Source organism: Myotis brandtii, unplaced genomic scaffold (assembly GCF_000412655.1).
Source record: "Myotis brandtii unplaced genomic scaffold, ASM41265v1 scaffold687, whole genome shotgun sequence".
NCBI lineage: Eukaryota > Metazoa > Chordata > Mammalia > Chiroptera > Vespertilionidae > Myotis > Myotis brandtii.
The window spans coordinates 666,675-684,433 of NW_005370687.1; the positions used below are offsets into that span (position 1 = coordinate 666,675).

Consider the following 17,759-nt stretch of genomic DNA (forward strand, 5'->3'; position numbering starts at 1 on the left):
TCTCTTGCCCTAGGATCTGTGTCTGTAAAGATATTGCTATGACATATGTCTGCAATTTTGCTGCCTATGGAGTCTTGTAGGATTTTTATGGTTTCCCGTCTTACATTTAAGTCCTTTAGCCATTTTGAGTTTGTTTTTGTGTATGGTGTAAGTTGGTGATTTAGTTTTGCTTATACTTATTAAGAGGTTTTTGTTTTTTCAAACCTCGCCCAAGGATATTTTTTTATTGATTTTTAGGGAGAGTGGAAGAGAGAGGTAAAGACAGAAGGAAACATTGATGTGAGAGAAACACATTGATTGGTTGCCTCCTGCATGAGCCCCAACCAGGGTTCAGGCTGGGGAGGAGCCTACAACCAAGTACATGCCCTTGACTGGAATCGAACCCAGGACCCTTTGGTCTGCAGGCCAGTGCTCTATCCACTGAGCCAAACGGGCTAGGGCTATATTTTGTTATTAATTCACTTTTATTTTAAACAAATTTTAGCAAATAGGCCATATGTTGAAAAAACACTGTAGTAATTTCACCGACATAAATAAATATGACATATCAGCAACTATAGTCTACATATTTAAATTCAAGAGTCACCACTTGTAAGCAGTGTTTGGTGAATGATTAGTCAGCGTGTGATCACACCGCTTCCAGAGTGGTAATTGATTCTGTTTTTCCATGGTGTGACTTTCTACAGCAGATTTTTGTTTGTTTATTTGCTTAGATTTATGTTTTATTAATTTCAGAGAGGAAGGGAGAGGGAGAAAGAGATAGAAACATCAATGATGAGAGAGAATCATTAATCGGCTGCCTCCTGCATGCCCCCCCGCCACCCACTGGGGACTGAGCTTGAAACTTGGACATGTGCCCAGACTGGGAATCAAACCATGACCTCCTGGTTCATATGTCAGGCATAATTTGTCAATTTCCTAACATACACATTTGGAAAATCTACTTTATTACATAACAGACTTTTGGCTTTAACAGACGTCCCTTTGCCCAAACTAGTTGTTATATACCAAGGTTTTACTGTACCTATATAATTTCTCCATTGTATATTCTTGCCTCCTTTCATAGATTAATTGACCATATAATTGAGGATTTATATGTGGGCTCTCTATTCTGTTTCATTGGTCTGTGTGTCTGTTTTTGTACCGGTAATATACTGTTTTGATTATTATGGTCAAATCAGGAAGAATGATACCACAAACTTTCTTCTTTCTTAAGATTACTCTGATTATACATGGTATTTTATGGTTCCATATAAATTTTAGGATTATTTGTTCTAGTTCTGAGAAGAATGCTATTGATATTTTAATAGAGATTGCACTAAATCTGTAGATTATTTTAGGACACTTTAAAGATATTAATCCTTCTAACCCATGAGCATGATATAGCCTTCCATTTTTTTTTTGTGTCCTCTTCAATGTCTTATAGTTTTTAGAGTATGGGTCTTCACCTCCTTGGTTAAATTTATTCAATTTTATCTTTTTTGATGCAAATACAAATGGGATTGTTTTCTTAATTTCTTCTTCTGGTAATTTGTTATTACTGTATAGAAATACCACAGATTTTTGGATATTAATTTTTTATCCTGTTACTCTACTGAATTTATTTATTAATTCTATTTTTTTGGTAGAGTCTTTAGGGTCCTCTCTATATAGTATTATGTCATCTGCAAATAGTGACAGTTTTACTTCTTCCTTTCCAATTTTGATGCCTTTTATATCTTTTTCTTGTCTGCTGTGACTAGGACTTCCAATACTATATTGAATAACAGTGATGGGAGCAGGCATCCTTGTCTTGTTCCTGATCTTAGAGGAGAAGCTTTCAGCTTTTCACCATTAGTATGATGTTAGGTGTGGGTATGTCATATATGGCCTTTATTATGTTAAGGTAAGTTTCCTCTAGATCCACTTTGTTAAGAGTTTTTGTCATAAGTGATGCTGAATTTTGTTGAATGCTTTTTATGCATCTATCGAGATGATTACATGATTTTCATCCTTGCTTTTGTTGATGTAATGTATAACATTAATTGTTTATAGATATTGAGCCATCCTTGCATCCCTGGGTTAAATCTCACTTGATCATGGTATATAATCTTTTTAATGTATTGTTGAATTCAGTTTGCTAGTGTTTTGTTGAGAATTTTCACGTCTATTTATCAGGGATATTGGCTGGTAATTTTCTTTCTTTTCTCCTCCTCCTCCTCCTCCTCCTCTTCCTCTTCCTCCTCCCTCTTCTTCTTCTTCTTTTTGGTGACAGGTTAATGCTGGCCATGTAGAATGAATTTGGAAGTGTTTCTTCCTCTTCAATTTTTTTGGTAATAGTTTGAGAAGAATAGGTATTATTCTTCTTTAAATGTTTGGTAAAATTCACCAGTGAAGCTGTCTGGTCCTGCACTTTTGTTTCTTGGGAGGTTTTTTTTTATTATTACTGCTTCAATTTCATTGCTAGTAATTGGTCTGTTTAGATTTTCTCTTTCTTCCTGGTTCAGTCTTGGAAGCTTGTATGTTTCTAGAAATGTATCCATTTCTTTTAGGTCGTCAAATTTGTTGGCATATAATTGTTCATAGTATTCTCTTATCATCCTTTGTATTTCTGTGGTGTTGGTTGTAACCCTTTTTTTCATTTCTGTTTTTATTTATTTGTACTCTCCCCCTCTCTCTTGTTTTCTTGATGAGGAGGCTAAAGGTTTCTCAATTGGGAGAGTTTAAAAAGTATTTGTAAATCACCAAGCAAATAAAAAGAACTGTATACGTGGAGGTTTTTAGTTAAAAAACAAACAAACACACACACACACCCACACACACACACACACACACACACACACACAAAACACCTCACAATCTTTTAACTCCATCTCTTCCTTTCTGCAGCAAATCTAATCTCTCTTCCCATTTTCTCCCTCTTAGTTAGCAACTGCAAACACACCCTTCCTTGTCAAAATCTCCTATTTGCTGTCACATTGACTTACATTCCTCATTTTTAAGCTACAATTTCAATGTCTATTCCTGTAACACCCTCCTTGATTTTCTTCAGTTTTAGATCCTCATTATTCCCTCTTCATTTTGTTTTGCCATGCGAAAGAGCGTTGATGACTTTGCCGACGGTAGCTTCTCTTTTGCCAAGTGGCACATGGAGAGGAGGAGAGGAGGGCAGACTGGACTTGGAGAAGAAACAAATTGTCCCAATGCCATGCTTTACTCACCTCCATAGAAGGACAGAGCACCTGCCTAACACCCAGGGACTCTCATATAAATAGCAATGTGATGCTCCTTTCAAACCAATGGTCTTGCTCTTGGCTCCTGAGCAGAATTTGACAGCTGTCGATAGGAAATGTGGCAGCAATCGAGTGGACAGAAAACTGAACTAGGAATCAGGAGACCTGGTTCTAGCCCCAGCGCTGCTCACACTTACTACCGTGACCTTGGGAAAGTCACTTACACCTGTTTGGCCCTTAGGGATAGTAATGCTCATGAAGTTGTGAGAGTCAAACATACGTTAGTTAAATTACTTCTCTTCTGAGCATACATGTTAGCCGTGCCACAGTCAAATCCCAGTTATCCAACTACAGCTCATACATGAAAAAATCTTCATACTCTTTGCTTTCGGCCCATACTGAAATGTAAGTGGCAGAAAGCCATGTAAAACCAAACTGGTTCTACTGAGCAATTGATTGATGGTGGTCATTCTTCTGTTTTAGATGATCTAAAGGTTAAAATAGGTTTTCTCAATTTCAGTATCATTGACATTTTGGACCAGACAATTGTTTCTTATAAAGAGCTGTTCTGTACATTTTAGGGTGTTTAGCAGCATCCCTTGCATCTACCCACTCGATGCCCATCATGATAATAAAAAAATGTGTCCAGACATGGCAAAATGCCCCCTGGGGAACAGAATTACTTCTGGTTGATATCTACTGGATTAAAGGATAACAGTCTTTATTTTACTGCTTTTTATTTACATGGCTAACTCCCTAAGTATGGTAACTTCACATTCTATATTTTCTATACATTTCTACATATTATAGGTCAAAGTCACATAGAGTTAGTGTTCAGTAAAAATTTAGTATATGGGAATGATGTGAATGTGTTAATTGCCCCCCCCCACCACCAATATCACATATCAAAAAACTGTCCTTATCAAAAGAAATCAATAACAGTCCATTTTCCACTGGAAACTTGGTAAGTTTATATTTTTCTAAACATCCAATAAAAACACAGACTTGATTTATACTCTGGACTAATAAGGCTTAGATTTTGTTATATGTATGATAATGGCTCTCAACTGGAGGCGATTTTGTCTCCCAGGGAACATTTGGCAATGTCTGGGGACATTTTTGGGTGTCACACCTGGGAGAGGGGGCATCTAGTGCGATGTTGCTAAACCTCCTATAATGCATAGGACAGCCTGACCAAGGATTATCCAGTCCAGTATATCAAAGTGTTGACAGTGCAAATAAGGAACTCTGCTGTGTGGGAAGAATCATGTACCGTGCCTTTTCTTGGCTATGTGGGCTTTTTCTTTGGAGAACTAACCAAGTCTCTGTTCTTCTTTCTCACAGCTGCTCATGGGACAGGTTCCTGAATTGCATGATTACAATCTTTCCCTTCCTAGAGTGGATGTGTTTGTATCGATTCAAGGAATGGCTTCTTGGAGACTTACTTGCAGGTATAAGTGTTGGCCTTGTGCAAATTCCCCAAGGTAAGGAAGATATGAAGCCTTTTCACCCACAGACTTACCTTACCTGCCAGATGTGTAACTCAGGATGGTTCCAAAAGACTCAGTGTAGTTTGGGACCCTGAATACTTCCAAGAGTATCTGCCAGGCCCATTCATGGCCATATTTTGCTTAACTAGTCATTTCATACTCACATGACTACAATAGACCTTATGGCATTGGTTTCACTTAGAAAGGTGAAGGGTATGAAACATAGCATGCGAGCACCTCTTCACCGAGTCACGCACACAGTCCAGAGGCGACTCTTTGGTCTTCTGAATGGCAGTCCAGATTGAAGATAAGATCATGCAGATGGATAGGGAGCTCGCTGGGCTTAGAAGCCTCATTTCCCAAATAGGAACCAACCTCTCTTGCCATTTTCTTTAACTCTTGCTTCCAGGGTCCCACAGGTGCCATGCCCAGTTATAAGATCACTGTGCTCAGAGAAGCCGAAGCTAGGGCTTCCCACTGGATATTCTCTTTCGTTCAGTCCTCTTGGTCCAGATGGAATATACTAATCAGGCTCATTTTACATTTCCTTTTCACCCACAGACTTACCTTACCTGCCAGATGTGTAACTCAGGATGGTTCCAAAAGACTCAGTGTAGTTTGGGACCCTGAATACTTCCAAGAGTATCTGCAAGGCCCATTCATGGTCATACTTTGCTTAACTAGTCATTTCATACTCACATTACTACAATAGACTTTATGGCATTGGTTTCACTTAGAAAAGTGAAGGGTATGAAACATAGCATGCAAGCACCTCTTCACCGAGTCACGCACACAGTCCAGGGGCGACTCTTTGGTCTTCTGAATGGCAGTCCAGATTGAAGATAAGATCATGCAGATGGATAGGGAGCTCGCTGGGCTTAGAAGCCTCATTTCCCAAATAGGAACCAACCTCTCTTGCCATTTTCTTTAACTCTTGCTTCCAGGGTCCCACAGGTGCCATGCCCAGTTATAAGATCACTGTGCTCAGAGAAGCCGAAGCTAGGGCTTCCCACTGGATATTCTCTTTCGTTCAGTCCTCTTGGTCCAGATGGAATATACTAATCAGGCTCATTTTACATTTTTATTTTTGTTGTTGTTGTTAATCCTCACTGGAGGATATTTTTTTCTCCCTGATTCTTAGAGAGAGTGGAAGGGAGGGTAAGGAGGTGGGGGAGAGAGAGAGAGATAGAGACACACACAGATCAATGTGAGAGAGACACATCAATTGGTTGCTTCCCACATGCATCCAACCCGGGCCAGGGATCAAACCTGCAACCCAGGTATGTGCCCTTGACCAGGCCAACGCTCTAACCATTATGCAACACCGGCCAGGGTGAATCAGGCTCATTTTTACTATATAACCAATGTTGGCTGGTAACACAGCTGACATTCCACTGTTATCAGGTTTAAAAAAAACACACACACATGGAAAGTTAACCCAAGATCAAATTTATCTACAGAGAAAGGGAAAGGATTTTGTTAATCTTTTACTCACGGTGGTTCACAGATCCCTACACAGACTTTAAACACCTCTGTTTCTCTGTTCTTCAACCAGGCAGGATTGAAGCTTGTGACTAACTGTACAGGCTGTGCCTAGCACAGAAGAGACCAACAAAGGGCCAAGGGGTAGCTTTCTGACACAGAGCCGTTAGTTGAGGAAAGGGATCCTTTTAAAAAAAATTATCATACGGTAACATGGGCTTTTTTTCTTTTGGTGTAAGTTCTGTGAATTTAAACACATATGTAGATTTATGTAACCCCCACCACAATCAAGATACATAACAGTTCCATCAGCCCCAAATCTCTGCTGTGCCATCCCTTTTTAGTCACATCCTCCCCTTACCTCTAACCCCTGCAATCACCGATATGTTCTCAATCACCAAGTCCTGTCTTTTTGAGACTATCGTATAAATGGACTCATCTAGTATGTCACTTTTGAAGGCTGGCTTCTTTAGTTCGGCATTAGGTTTTTGAAATTATTGCAAATGGTTATGTGCATCAATACTTTGTCCCTTGTCATTGCTGAGAAATATTTCACTGTATGGCTGTACCACAGTTGGTTTATCCATTCACTTGTTGATGGACAATTTGTTTCCAGTTTTTGGCCGTCACACATAAAGTTGCTATGAACAGTCATGTACAGATTTTTGTGTGAACGTGTTTTCATTTATCTAAGGTATTAAATACCCAGGAGTGGTATTGTTGGTCATATGGTAAAGTGTATATATATACACTTTATATATATAAAGGATAGATAGATAGATAGATAGATAGAAAGAAAGAGAGAGAGGGAGAGAGAGATAGAAACATCAATGATGAGAGAGAATCATTGATTGGCTGCCTCCTGCACACCCCCTAGGGGATTCAGCCCACAACCCGAGCATGTGCCCTTGACCAGAATTGAACCTGGGACTCTTCAGTCTGCAGGCCGACACTCTATCCACTGAGCCAAACTGGCTAGGGCTGGTAAAGTGTATATTTAACATTATAGGAAACTGCCAAACTGTTTTTCCAGAGTGGCTGTACCTACCATTTTACATCTCCACCAGCAATGTATGAGAATTCTAGTTCCTCCACACTCTTGTCAGCACTTGATATTGTTAGTATTTCTTCATTAAACTGTCTACTTAAGATAATTATAGATTTAAATGCACTCGTAAGAAATTACAGAGCAATCCCTGTATCCTTCACCCGCTTTCCCCAATGGTAACAACTTGTAAAACTATAGTTCAATCTTACAACCAGGTTATTGGTGTTGATACAATAAAAATACAGAACATTTCCACCTCCACAGGGATCCCTCTTGTTGCACTTCAATGATCAACCCCAATTGCCTCCTGTCCCCATTCCCTCCTCAGGTTCTAGCAAACACTAGTCATACATATGCAAACCTTTGGGATTGGCTTTTTCAACATCTTAAGTCTCTGGAGATTCATCTAGGTCAGTGGTCCTCAACCTTCCTAATGCTGCAACCCTTTAATACAGTTCCTCATGTTGTGGTGACCACCAATTTCATTGTTACAAATTGAACATAATTAAAGCATAGTGATTAATCACAAAAACAATATGTAATTATATATGTGTTTTCCGATGGTCTTAGGCCACCCCTGTGAAAGGGTCGTTCGACCCCCAAAGGGGTCGCGACTCACAGGTTGAGAACCGCTGATCTAGGCAGTTGTGTGTATCCATAGTTTATTCCCGTTTTGTTTTGTTTCTTGCCAAGTAGTATTCCATGGTATGGATGTACCACAGTTGGTTTAAACATTCACCCTCGTAGGACATTGGAATTGTTTGCAGCTTTTGGCTGTTACAAATATAGCTGCTATGGACATTTGTGTGTAGGTTAGTGATCATAGTCCTCATTTCTCTGGGATAAATATCCAGGAGTGTAATTATTGGAATGTAGGGTAGTTGCATATTTAATTTTTTAAGGACATACCAAGCTCTTCTCCAGAGTGGTTGTGTCATTTGATATTCCTCCCAGCAATCTGTGAGGGGTCTGGTGGCTCTGCGTCCTCACCAGCATTTGGTGTTGTCACTACTTTTTACTTTAGTCATTCTGATAGCTTGTAGTGAGATCTCACTGTGGTTTCAGTTTGCATTTCCCTAATGGCTACGGATGTTGAACAACTTTTCACATAGGAATTTTCCATCTATATATTTTAATAAATGGCTCTTCTTGTATTTTGCTCAGGTTCTAATGGGATTGTTTGCATTTTCACTATTGATCTTTGAGAATTATTTATATACTAGAGGCCCGGTGCATGAAATTTGTGCAGGGGGTGTGTGTCCCTCAGCCCAGCCTACAACCTCTCCAATCTGGGACCCCTCGAGGGATGTCCGACTGCTCGTTTAGGCCAAATCCTACTGGGATCTGGCCTAAACAGGCAGTCAGAAATCCCTCTCACAATCCAGGACTGCTGGCTCCCAACCACTCGCCTACCTGCCTGCCTGATTGCCCCTAACCGCTTCTGCCTGCCAGCCTGAACACCCCCTAACCCAGTGGTTCTCAACCTTCTGGCCCTTTAAATACAGTTCCTCATGTTGTGACCCAACCATAAAATTATTTTCGTTGCTACTTCATAACTGTAATGTTGCTACTGTTATGAATCATAATGTAAATATCTGATATGCAGGATGGTCTTAGGCGACCCCTGTGAAAGGGTCGTTCAACCACCAAAGGGGTCGCGACCCACAGGTTGAGAACCGCTACTCTAGGGTGTCACAGCGGACTTGAGTGTAGTCTTCTGCTTCTCAGGGAAGGTCATCTGGAGTTCAGGCCTCCCCTGCCGGCCTGGTCTCCCCCAACTGCCCTCCTCTGCTGGCCCAGTTGCCCCAAACTGCCCTCCCTGCAGGCCTGGGCCCTCCCAACTGCCCTCCCCTGCTGGCCATCTTGTGTCCACATGGGGGCGGCCATCTTGTGTATTGGAGTGATGGTCAATTTGCATATTACCTCTTGATTAGATAGGATTTTTGATACTAGTTCTCTGTCAATGTGTTTTGCAAATATTTTCTTCCAGTCTGTAGCCTGTCATTTTTTTGTATGTGAGTGTGAGTTTAAATTCTCACCTGAGGATATGTTTATACTAACTTGAGAGAGAGGAAGGGAGAGCAAGAGAGAGAGAAACTTCAATGAGAGAGAGAAACATCAATCAGTTGCCTCCATGCATGGATCGAGCCCTGTCTGGGAATCGAACCCACAATCTTTGGTGTAGGGATGAAGCTCTGACTGACTGAGCCACCTGGTCAGACCTGTAGCCTGTCTTAACAAAATATTTAACGAGAAACATTTTTTATTTTGATGAATCCTAGTTTTCAGTGTCTTTTATTTTAGCCATTCTAAGAGGTTTGTAGTGGTATATGATCGTGGTTTTAATTTGCATTTTCCTGATTGCTAATGAGGTCAAACATCTTTTTATGTTCTTATTTGCTGTCCTCATATTCTCTTTGTTGAAATACCTGTTCAAGTCCTTTGCCCATTTTTAAAATTGGAATTTTGGTTTTCTTATTGTTAAATTTTGAGAATTCTTTATATATTCTGGATTCAAGTTCTTTCTAGATATGTGATTTGCAAATACTTTCAGTCTATAGCTTATCTTTTCATTCTTGACAGTTTATTTCACAGAGCAAAAGGTTTTAATTTTGATAAAGTCCATTTTTTTTTCTTTTACAGATTGTGCTGTTTCTATCTTATATTGGAATTATTCACCTAAATCGAGGTCACAAAATGTTTCTCCTATGCTTTCTTCTAAGTCTTATAGCTTTATGTTTTACATTAAGATCTATGATCCATCTTTAGTTGATCTTTGTATAACATGAGAAACATAGGTCAAGATTATTTTTTGTTGCATTTTCAGCATTATTTTTAAAGAAGACTATTCTCCATTGAATTGTTTTTGCACTTTTGTCAAAGATCATATAGCCATGTTTTTGTGGGTCTATTTCTGGACTCTCTATTCTGTTCTATTGATCTATGTGTCTATCCTTTGCCAATGTCATATCTTAATTATTGTGTCTTTATAGTTAGTCTTACAATTGGATAGAGTGATTCCTCCAACTTTGTTCTTTTTTCAAAATTGTTTTAGCTATTCTTCCATATAAACATTTTGTCTATATCCACACACAAAATTCTACTGAGAGAATTTGATAGCTGTTGCATTAAATTAATAGATCACTTTGCCGATAATTATGTTGAGTTTCCAATCCATGATCACAGTATGTCTCTTCATTTATTTAGGTCTTCTTTGACTTCTTTCATTAGCATTTATAGTTTTCAGCATACAGATCTTATACATATTTTGTTAGATTTATACCTATTTCATTTTTGAGGAGATATTGTATATGATAATTAAAAACAATTTTGTTTTCCAGTTGTTCATTGTTTGTATATAGAAATGTAGTTGGTATTTATGTGTTCACCTTGTATCCTGCAATTCACTTAGTAGTTCTAAGAATCTTTTTTTAAAATATCTTTTTATTGATTTCAGAGAGGTAGGGAGAAGAAAAGAGAGAAGCATTAATGATGAGAGAGAATCATTGATTGGCTGCCTCCTGCACACCCCACACCGGGGATCAAGCCTACAACACCAGGCATGTGCCCTGACAGAGAATCGAACTGTGACCTCCTGGTTTGTATGCTGATGCTCAACAACTGAGCCACGCCAGCTGGACAGTTCTAAGAATCTTTTGTAGATTTCCTAGAATTGACTACATTGACAATCATGTTGTCTGTGAATATAAACAGTTGTGTTTCTCTCTTTCTATTCCAAATGGGTGGTTGTTTTTTTTTTTTTTACTTTTTCTTGTTTATTGTGCTGGTTAAAACTTCCAGTACTATGTTGAATAGGAGTGGTGAGACTAGGAATTCTTGCCTTGTTCCTGACCTTAGGAGGAAAGCATTCACTATTTTACTAAACTACATTGTTAAGAAATATGTACACTGGTGCTAAAACCATAAAGAAAGCTAAGAGACTATTATCACAAAAGTCAAAATAACAAATACCTTTGTGGGAAGAAATGGAGTTGTGATCAAAGACCTGGACGGTGGTAACATGGGTGTTTGTTTTATAAATATTTATTAAGCTCAACACCTATTTTCATGCACTTTCTATGTGTATATTACATTTGACAATAAAAATGGGGATTACTAAATTAATTATCAAAACTATTACTAAATTAATTACTAAAAAAGTAATTAAGACAGTGTGGTTTTTCAGAGATAGACAATTAGGCCAATGGAACAGAAAAGAGTTACACATATATAAGTTGCATGGTTTATATCATATGTGTCACAATAGAAACAGACTTTTTTCATAAATTGTGTGAAACAACTGGACTCTTGTGTGAAAAGACAGACTTCTATCTCCCACCATACACAAAAATCTATACCTGGCAGATTAAAGATCTAAATGTTAAAGGTAAAGCAATAAACATTTTTTGGGCCCTGGCCAGTTTGGCTCAGTGGATAGAGTGTTGGCCAAAGTGTCCTGGGTTCTATTCTGGTCAAGGGCAAGTACCTTGGTTGCAGGTTCCTCCCCGATGTGGGCCCTGGTCTGGGCTCATGCAGGAGGCAACCAATCAATGTGTTTCTCTCACATCGATGTTTCTCTCTGTCTTTCCCTCTCTCTCACACTCTCCCTAAAAATCAATGGAAAAATATCCTTGGGTGAGGATTTAAAAAAAGAATAAAAGCAGTCTTGTAAAAAAACAACAACAAATTTTCACTCGCCTAAAAGGAAAAGACAAATTGAGTTAAATAAAAGATTGAATTAAGTAAAAGTTAAGAACTGTTCATTCCAAGACACCATGAAGATTGAAAAGCGAACCACAGAATGGGAGAGATATTTGTAACAATATACCCAACAAATGACAATCTGTAACATATATACTCCTACAAATCTGTAAGGAACAATGAAATTAATCAACATTATTGGCAGTCAATGAAGTGAAAATTGAAATTAAAATAAATTACACACTAGCTCATACACATTAAAAATTAAAAATCTGACAGTATCATGTGCTAATACAGAGGCAGACAATGGGAACTGTCATTCAATGCTGGTGGGAGTGCAATGTGCAACCATTTAGAAAACAGTTTGGCATTTTCTGGTAAATGCCCCTGCAGTTATGCTGCAGGATATATTCTCTCAAGGAACTCATACATCTATGTACCAGGAGACCTGTGTATAAAAATATTCATAGCAGTATAGTCCATTATAGCCCCAAACTGGAAACAAAGACAGGAGACCAGGCAAACCTGGAGACAAAGAGAAGGGGAAAGTAGCTTCCTTGAATCCTGGTGGCTTTTTAGTTCTGGTTCCAGTCTCTCGTGTGGCTCAGCTGCCCTTTGTACTCTTTTAATAAATTTTCTGTTTTGCTTAAGCTAATCTGAGCAGGTTTACTGTTTCTTGCAATCAATAGAGCCTTGCTTAGAAAAAGAATGTGGAAGGGCAACCTATAATTTACAGGAGACTTCAGAAATCTATCAATCAATGTGAAATTCGTATTTGAGCCCCAATGTAAACACAAAGATTGTAAAAGAAAGCACAACATATAATAGCAATTGATTTCTTTAAGATCACCCCCAAGCCCCAAACCCACTATACTTCTGGCTCAAGGTCTCTCATGAGGTTCCAGTCAAGGTGTCAGTCACCTCAAGGCTCTACTGAGGCTGGAGGGTCAGTTTCCACCAATGTGTTTGCTGACAGGCCTGGTTTTCTTGCCACGTGGCTGCTTGAGTGTCCTCACAAGATGACAGCTGGCAGGACCAACTACTTGTATGGGACCCAATGCAAAATGAAATGCAGAGCCCCTAGTTCAAAAATTATTCAGAATTTCAAGATGGTCAGAGTAAGGCATGAAGCCAAGTGTGGAAGCTTCTAAGCCCAGGGCTCTATGTGATTGCATCAGTCACACCCTTGAAGTCAACTCTGATAGCTGGTGACCTGAATGAGAGAGAGAGAGAGAGAGAGAGAGAGAGAGAGAGAGAGAAACCAAGACAGAAGCCACAGTCTTCTTGCAACCTAAATCAAAAGTGATATCCTATCATTTTTTTGTTGTATTCTACTTATCAGAAGCAACTTATAAGATCCATCCCACACTTAAGGGGTGGGGATCACACAAGGGCATGAAAACCAATTAGCCATTGCAGATCATCTGAGAGGCCCTCCACCACAACAACCATTCATGAGATAAGCAGGGAAACGTGAATACTGGCTGGATATTTGATACTGTTAAAGAACCATTATTTCTTACGCATGATGATGATATTGTAGTTTTACATTAAAAGGGTCTTCTTTTAAAGATACATTCTGAAATATCTACTGATGAAATGATCATGTCTTTGGATTTGCTTCAAAATAACATGATTTGCTTCAAAATAACATAGAGTGGGAGGGGAGTGGGTGCATGGGTAAAACAAGATTGGCCAAGAATTGACCATTGTTGAAGGTTTGGTGGATACATGGTTTTCATTATATTCTATTTTTGTATATGTTTTAACTTTTCCATTAAAAAAAAGAGCCTTGCTTGTCCAAGACAATAAATCAGCTCAGTGGGCTCACTGGAATGATCTAAGTTGAGTGCCTCAGATTCAAATTTCCTGATTTTCATGGTGCTTTTTAGAAAAGAAAGTATTGAGGAAGGAGCTAAAAGAAGAGATGAGAGTAATGAGCATATGGAAGAGAGACAACACATACCAACTTGGAGTCAAGTCAGTTCAGTGGGATTCTTGCCTTGCTCTCCAGCTTTGCCTTGAGTCCTGGAGAATTATCAGGGCCTCTGTACTAGGCTGGGGTGCCAGTGGGCTGCTGCTGAGCTGTTGGAGGTTGAGGTCTGGTTGCTGTGATGTTTGCTTTCCATGATTAGCATGAAGACCTCACAGGGAAAGGTGTTTAAGCCTATGATTTAGAATTGAGGTATAAAACCATGTGGTACAACAGGAAGAGAAGCTAGGAATCAAAGGAGACAATAAAAGATACTAATTAAAGGCTGTATGTCAAGGGATACTAATACCATGCTCAGCCAGCCATATACATAGATCATTTTCATTTTAAACATTCTTTACAGTTTTTATTTAATGTGACTTTTAAAAGCCAGGCCACCTTTTCTTACCTAAATTATCTTGCTTTTCAGTCCTGACGTTTAGTTTGCTGTCAAGGCAACTGATCCCTCCTCTCAATATCTCATATGCAGCTTTCACTTCTTCAGTAATTTATGTAATTTTTGGATCATGTCATCAAATGTCTATTGGTGAGTTCAGTTCTGGAACCGCAGGAGGTGGTGAAGTCCCCACCTCAATTATTTACCTATTGCTAAGGAACCCAAGTTAAAGCTATGTGCAAGGTAGGAAGAAAGGAGACAGAGGATGGGCATTCTAGCCTCAGGATTAGTGTTTAGATTTTAGAAATGGAACACTTCTAGTATGTCATTATCAATGTCACCACCAGGCGAAAAGGCCAGAAAGCTATTTCCCAAAGGAATTAAAGGACAGACGTACTTTCCTTGAGTACTTTCCTTGGTGAAATTACCTGAATGCCTCCACCAGAAAGGTCCAGGAACGATTCCACCAATACTTTGAGTGGATCCATCTTTCCATTGGACCCAGGATAACCAAACTCCATGGGCCCAATTCATAATGATCATTTTCTCACTGTATTAATTTACAATGAGAAAATGCCACCATGGTAATCAAAGCACTTAAATCCATAGGAGGAGCACTTTCTTTCTCAGAGTCAAACCCATCTACTCTTTTATAGTCAGAAATACCTGTTACAGGAACCAAGCTAGTTAAAGGTCAGATAATCAGCAAATTTACTAGGTGAACCTGCATAGAAATCAAACTACGAAATGCCCCACCAGTCTAGGAAGGGCATTGCCAACCTTCACCCAGTGAAGCGCCTTTTCCTGGCCTTCCCCACGCAGCCAAGGCTGATAATTCTGACTGACATACTCTTTCTCCAGATGTTTGTTCAATCTGGGACCATCCCATTCTTCTAGCTGTGGAGTGCTACTCTGCCTTTTCAAAGGACAATAGCACATATTTTTACTAAAGTTCATTGTGTCGATTTTACTTTTAAACATTAGAGAGCAATTTCATTCCCACATTCCCAAGGCACATTACAATGACTTCCAAAGACTGGTAATAAGAGCTATTAGAGTTTTTTGTCTATCGGGTAATTTGTTGTTTTCTTTTTTTATTTAAATCCTCACCTGAGGATATTTTTTCCATTTTCAGAGAAAGTAGAAGGAAGGGGGGGGGGAGACAGGAAGAGAGAGAGAGAGAGAGAGAGAGAGAGAGAGAAATATTGATGTGAGAAATATTGATATGATCAACTCATTGCCTCCCACATGCACCCTACCAGAGGCAGGGAGTGAACCCGCAACCTAGGTATGTGCCCTTGACAGGGAATCAAACCCACAACCCTTCAGTGTGCAGGCCAACGCTCTAACTACTGAGCACACCAGCCAGGGCTATCAGGTAATTTAAAAGTAAGGTTTGCCTTTGCTCCCTGTTGTAGGTTGATGTGAACACTAAATGAAGTTATGTTTGAAACAGGTTTAGCTCAGTGTCATTTTGCACCTAGTAAATAAATCCTTCCTAAGTGTTAGGTATTATTTTTCTTCTTATTATTACTGTTAGCTTTGTTTTCTGATATATTCACCACCACCTCACTTTTCATCACTCTAAGAGCAGGCACGGCAGCTGAACCTGATACACATTCCCAGTCAATTTCTCTCTGCAACCCACACTATGTGCCCATAATGAAAGAGGTTTATACCTGGGCCACCAAGATCTCAATTCTGTGACTGGGTCATAGTTTGTGAGGCCAGAGTTCCTTCCCTGCTCTTTCTTACTCTCGATGGTCCCTTTCAAATAAGAAAAGTTCTTCAGGTCAAGGACAAAAACAACATAAGCTCATGCCTTGATTTTGTCAATAGTCTCAGTTTACCTGGACTTAAAAGCTCACCTTCTGCCTAAACATCTTCTTCATAGGCGCCTTCTTTCTTGTGAGCGCTCTGACGATCAATGTCCTGACGCTGCACCCATTCAACAATGGCCACCTGCTCCTGGGAACTTTCCTCAAAGAGGACTTCTCTGACCCCCTCTTCTTCACGGCCTACAACCAGTCCCTGAGTGTGGTGGCATCCACAACATTCTTGACTGGGATTATTCAGGTAGGATACGAGTCTCCAAGCCTCTGAAGAAGAACTAAATAAAGGGGCCACAAATAGACCCCTTCCTTTCATTGTTCCCGCTATCCATTAAGATACCCCAGTGATTTCTTTCTGGAAAACTTGTGGGATCTGTGGATAGACTGTGACAAAACTCCCTTGTCAGAAATCATCCACCATTGATTTTGGGGGTTTTTCTTTTGTTTTTATTATTCAAAACAGCTTTATTTTTAAAATATATATATATATATATTTTTTTTTAAATATATTTTATTGATTTTTTACAGAGAGGAAGGGAGAGAGATAGAGAGTTAGAAACATCGATGAGAGAGAACCATTGATCAGCTGCCTCCTGCACATCTCCTACTGGGGATGTGCCCGAAACCCAGGTACATGCCCTTGACCGGAATCGAACCTGGGACCCTTCAGTCCGCAGGCCGACGCTCCATCCACTGAGCCAAACCGGTTTCGGCTAAAATATATTTTTATTGATTTCAGAGAGGAAGGGAGAGGGAGAGAGAGCTAGAAACATCAATGATGAGAGAGAATCATTGATCGGCTGCCTCCTGCACACCCCACACTGAGGATCGAGCCTGCAACCTGGATACATGCCCTGACTGGGAATTGAACTGTTACCTCCTGGTTCATAGGTCGCTGCTCAAACACTGAGCCACTCCAGCCAGCAAAACGGCTTTATTTTTTTATTTAGCTTTCTGACTCCGTGCTTGTACCTTCAATACTTTCACAACAATTTTCTGCTCCTCAAAGAAGAAACATGCCTGATACTGTCACAGGCACATTTAGCACACAGGGATCCACGCCAGGCCCTGCTGGCATGTTTTTTCATTTTAGATAACCTCACTAGAACGTTAGGTCTCACAGCACAAACTCTGCGAAGTCGGCCTAGGCACATGCCACATGCAGATTTTGGCGCTTCTCCAATCTTCTTGGTGTAAAGGGAAACAATTCTATTACCAGGGGCTCGGGACAGCCTAGTTTTGTTAGAGGCTGTATGGTAGGACAGCCTCCACTGATATGACAAACGCTGGACCATTCTGAGTGCCTGAAGTCACCGTCCCCACAAGAGGAAAAAGCCATCCACCACTGATTTTGGATGAGACACTAAACATTCTTACCAGTCCCTTCTCTGAGACAAAAGGGTCCTAGGAACTATGGGCTAGAGTTCTAGTCATGATTTCATGTTTTAAAAACTCCCTTAGCCCAGCTGGCGTGGCTCAGGGGTTGAGCGCTGACCTATGGACCAGGAGGTCACAGTTTGATTCCCAGTCAGGGTATATGCTGGGTTTTGGGAGGCAGCCGGTCAGTGATTCTCCCTCATCACTGATGTTTCTATCTCTCTCTCCCTCTCCCTTCCTCTCTGAAA

The 17,759-nt window shown here is 39.9% G+C and overlaps 1 protein-coding gene and 1 pseudogene across 1 annotated transcript in view; one reads left to right on the forward strand and one right to left on the reverse strand.

Moving 5' to 3' along the window:
* The window catches only part of SLC26A8 (solute carrier family 26 (anion exchanger), member 8), a 106,050-nt gene that overhangs the window by 29,466 nt on the left and 58,825 nt on the right, over positions 1-17,759 (forward strand). The window contains exons 3-4 of the mRNA XM_014529616.1: positions 4,557-4,696; positions 16,197-16,378. Coding sequence (XP_014385102.1) covers positions 4,557-4,696; positions 16,197-16,378 — 322 coding nt within the window. The remainder of the gene's footprint in view (positions 1-4,556; positions 4,697-16,196; positions 16,379-17,759) is intronic.
* LOC106723984 lies at positions 17,077-17,449 on the reverse strand (annotated as a pseudogene).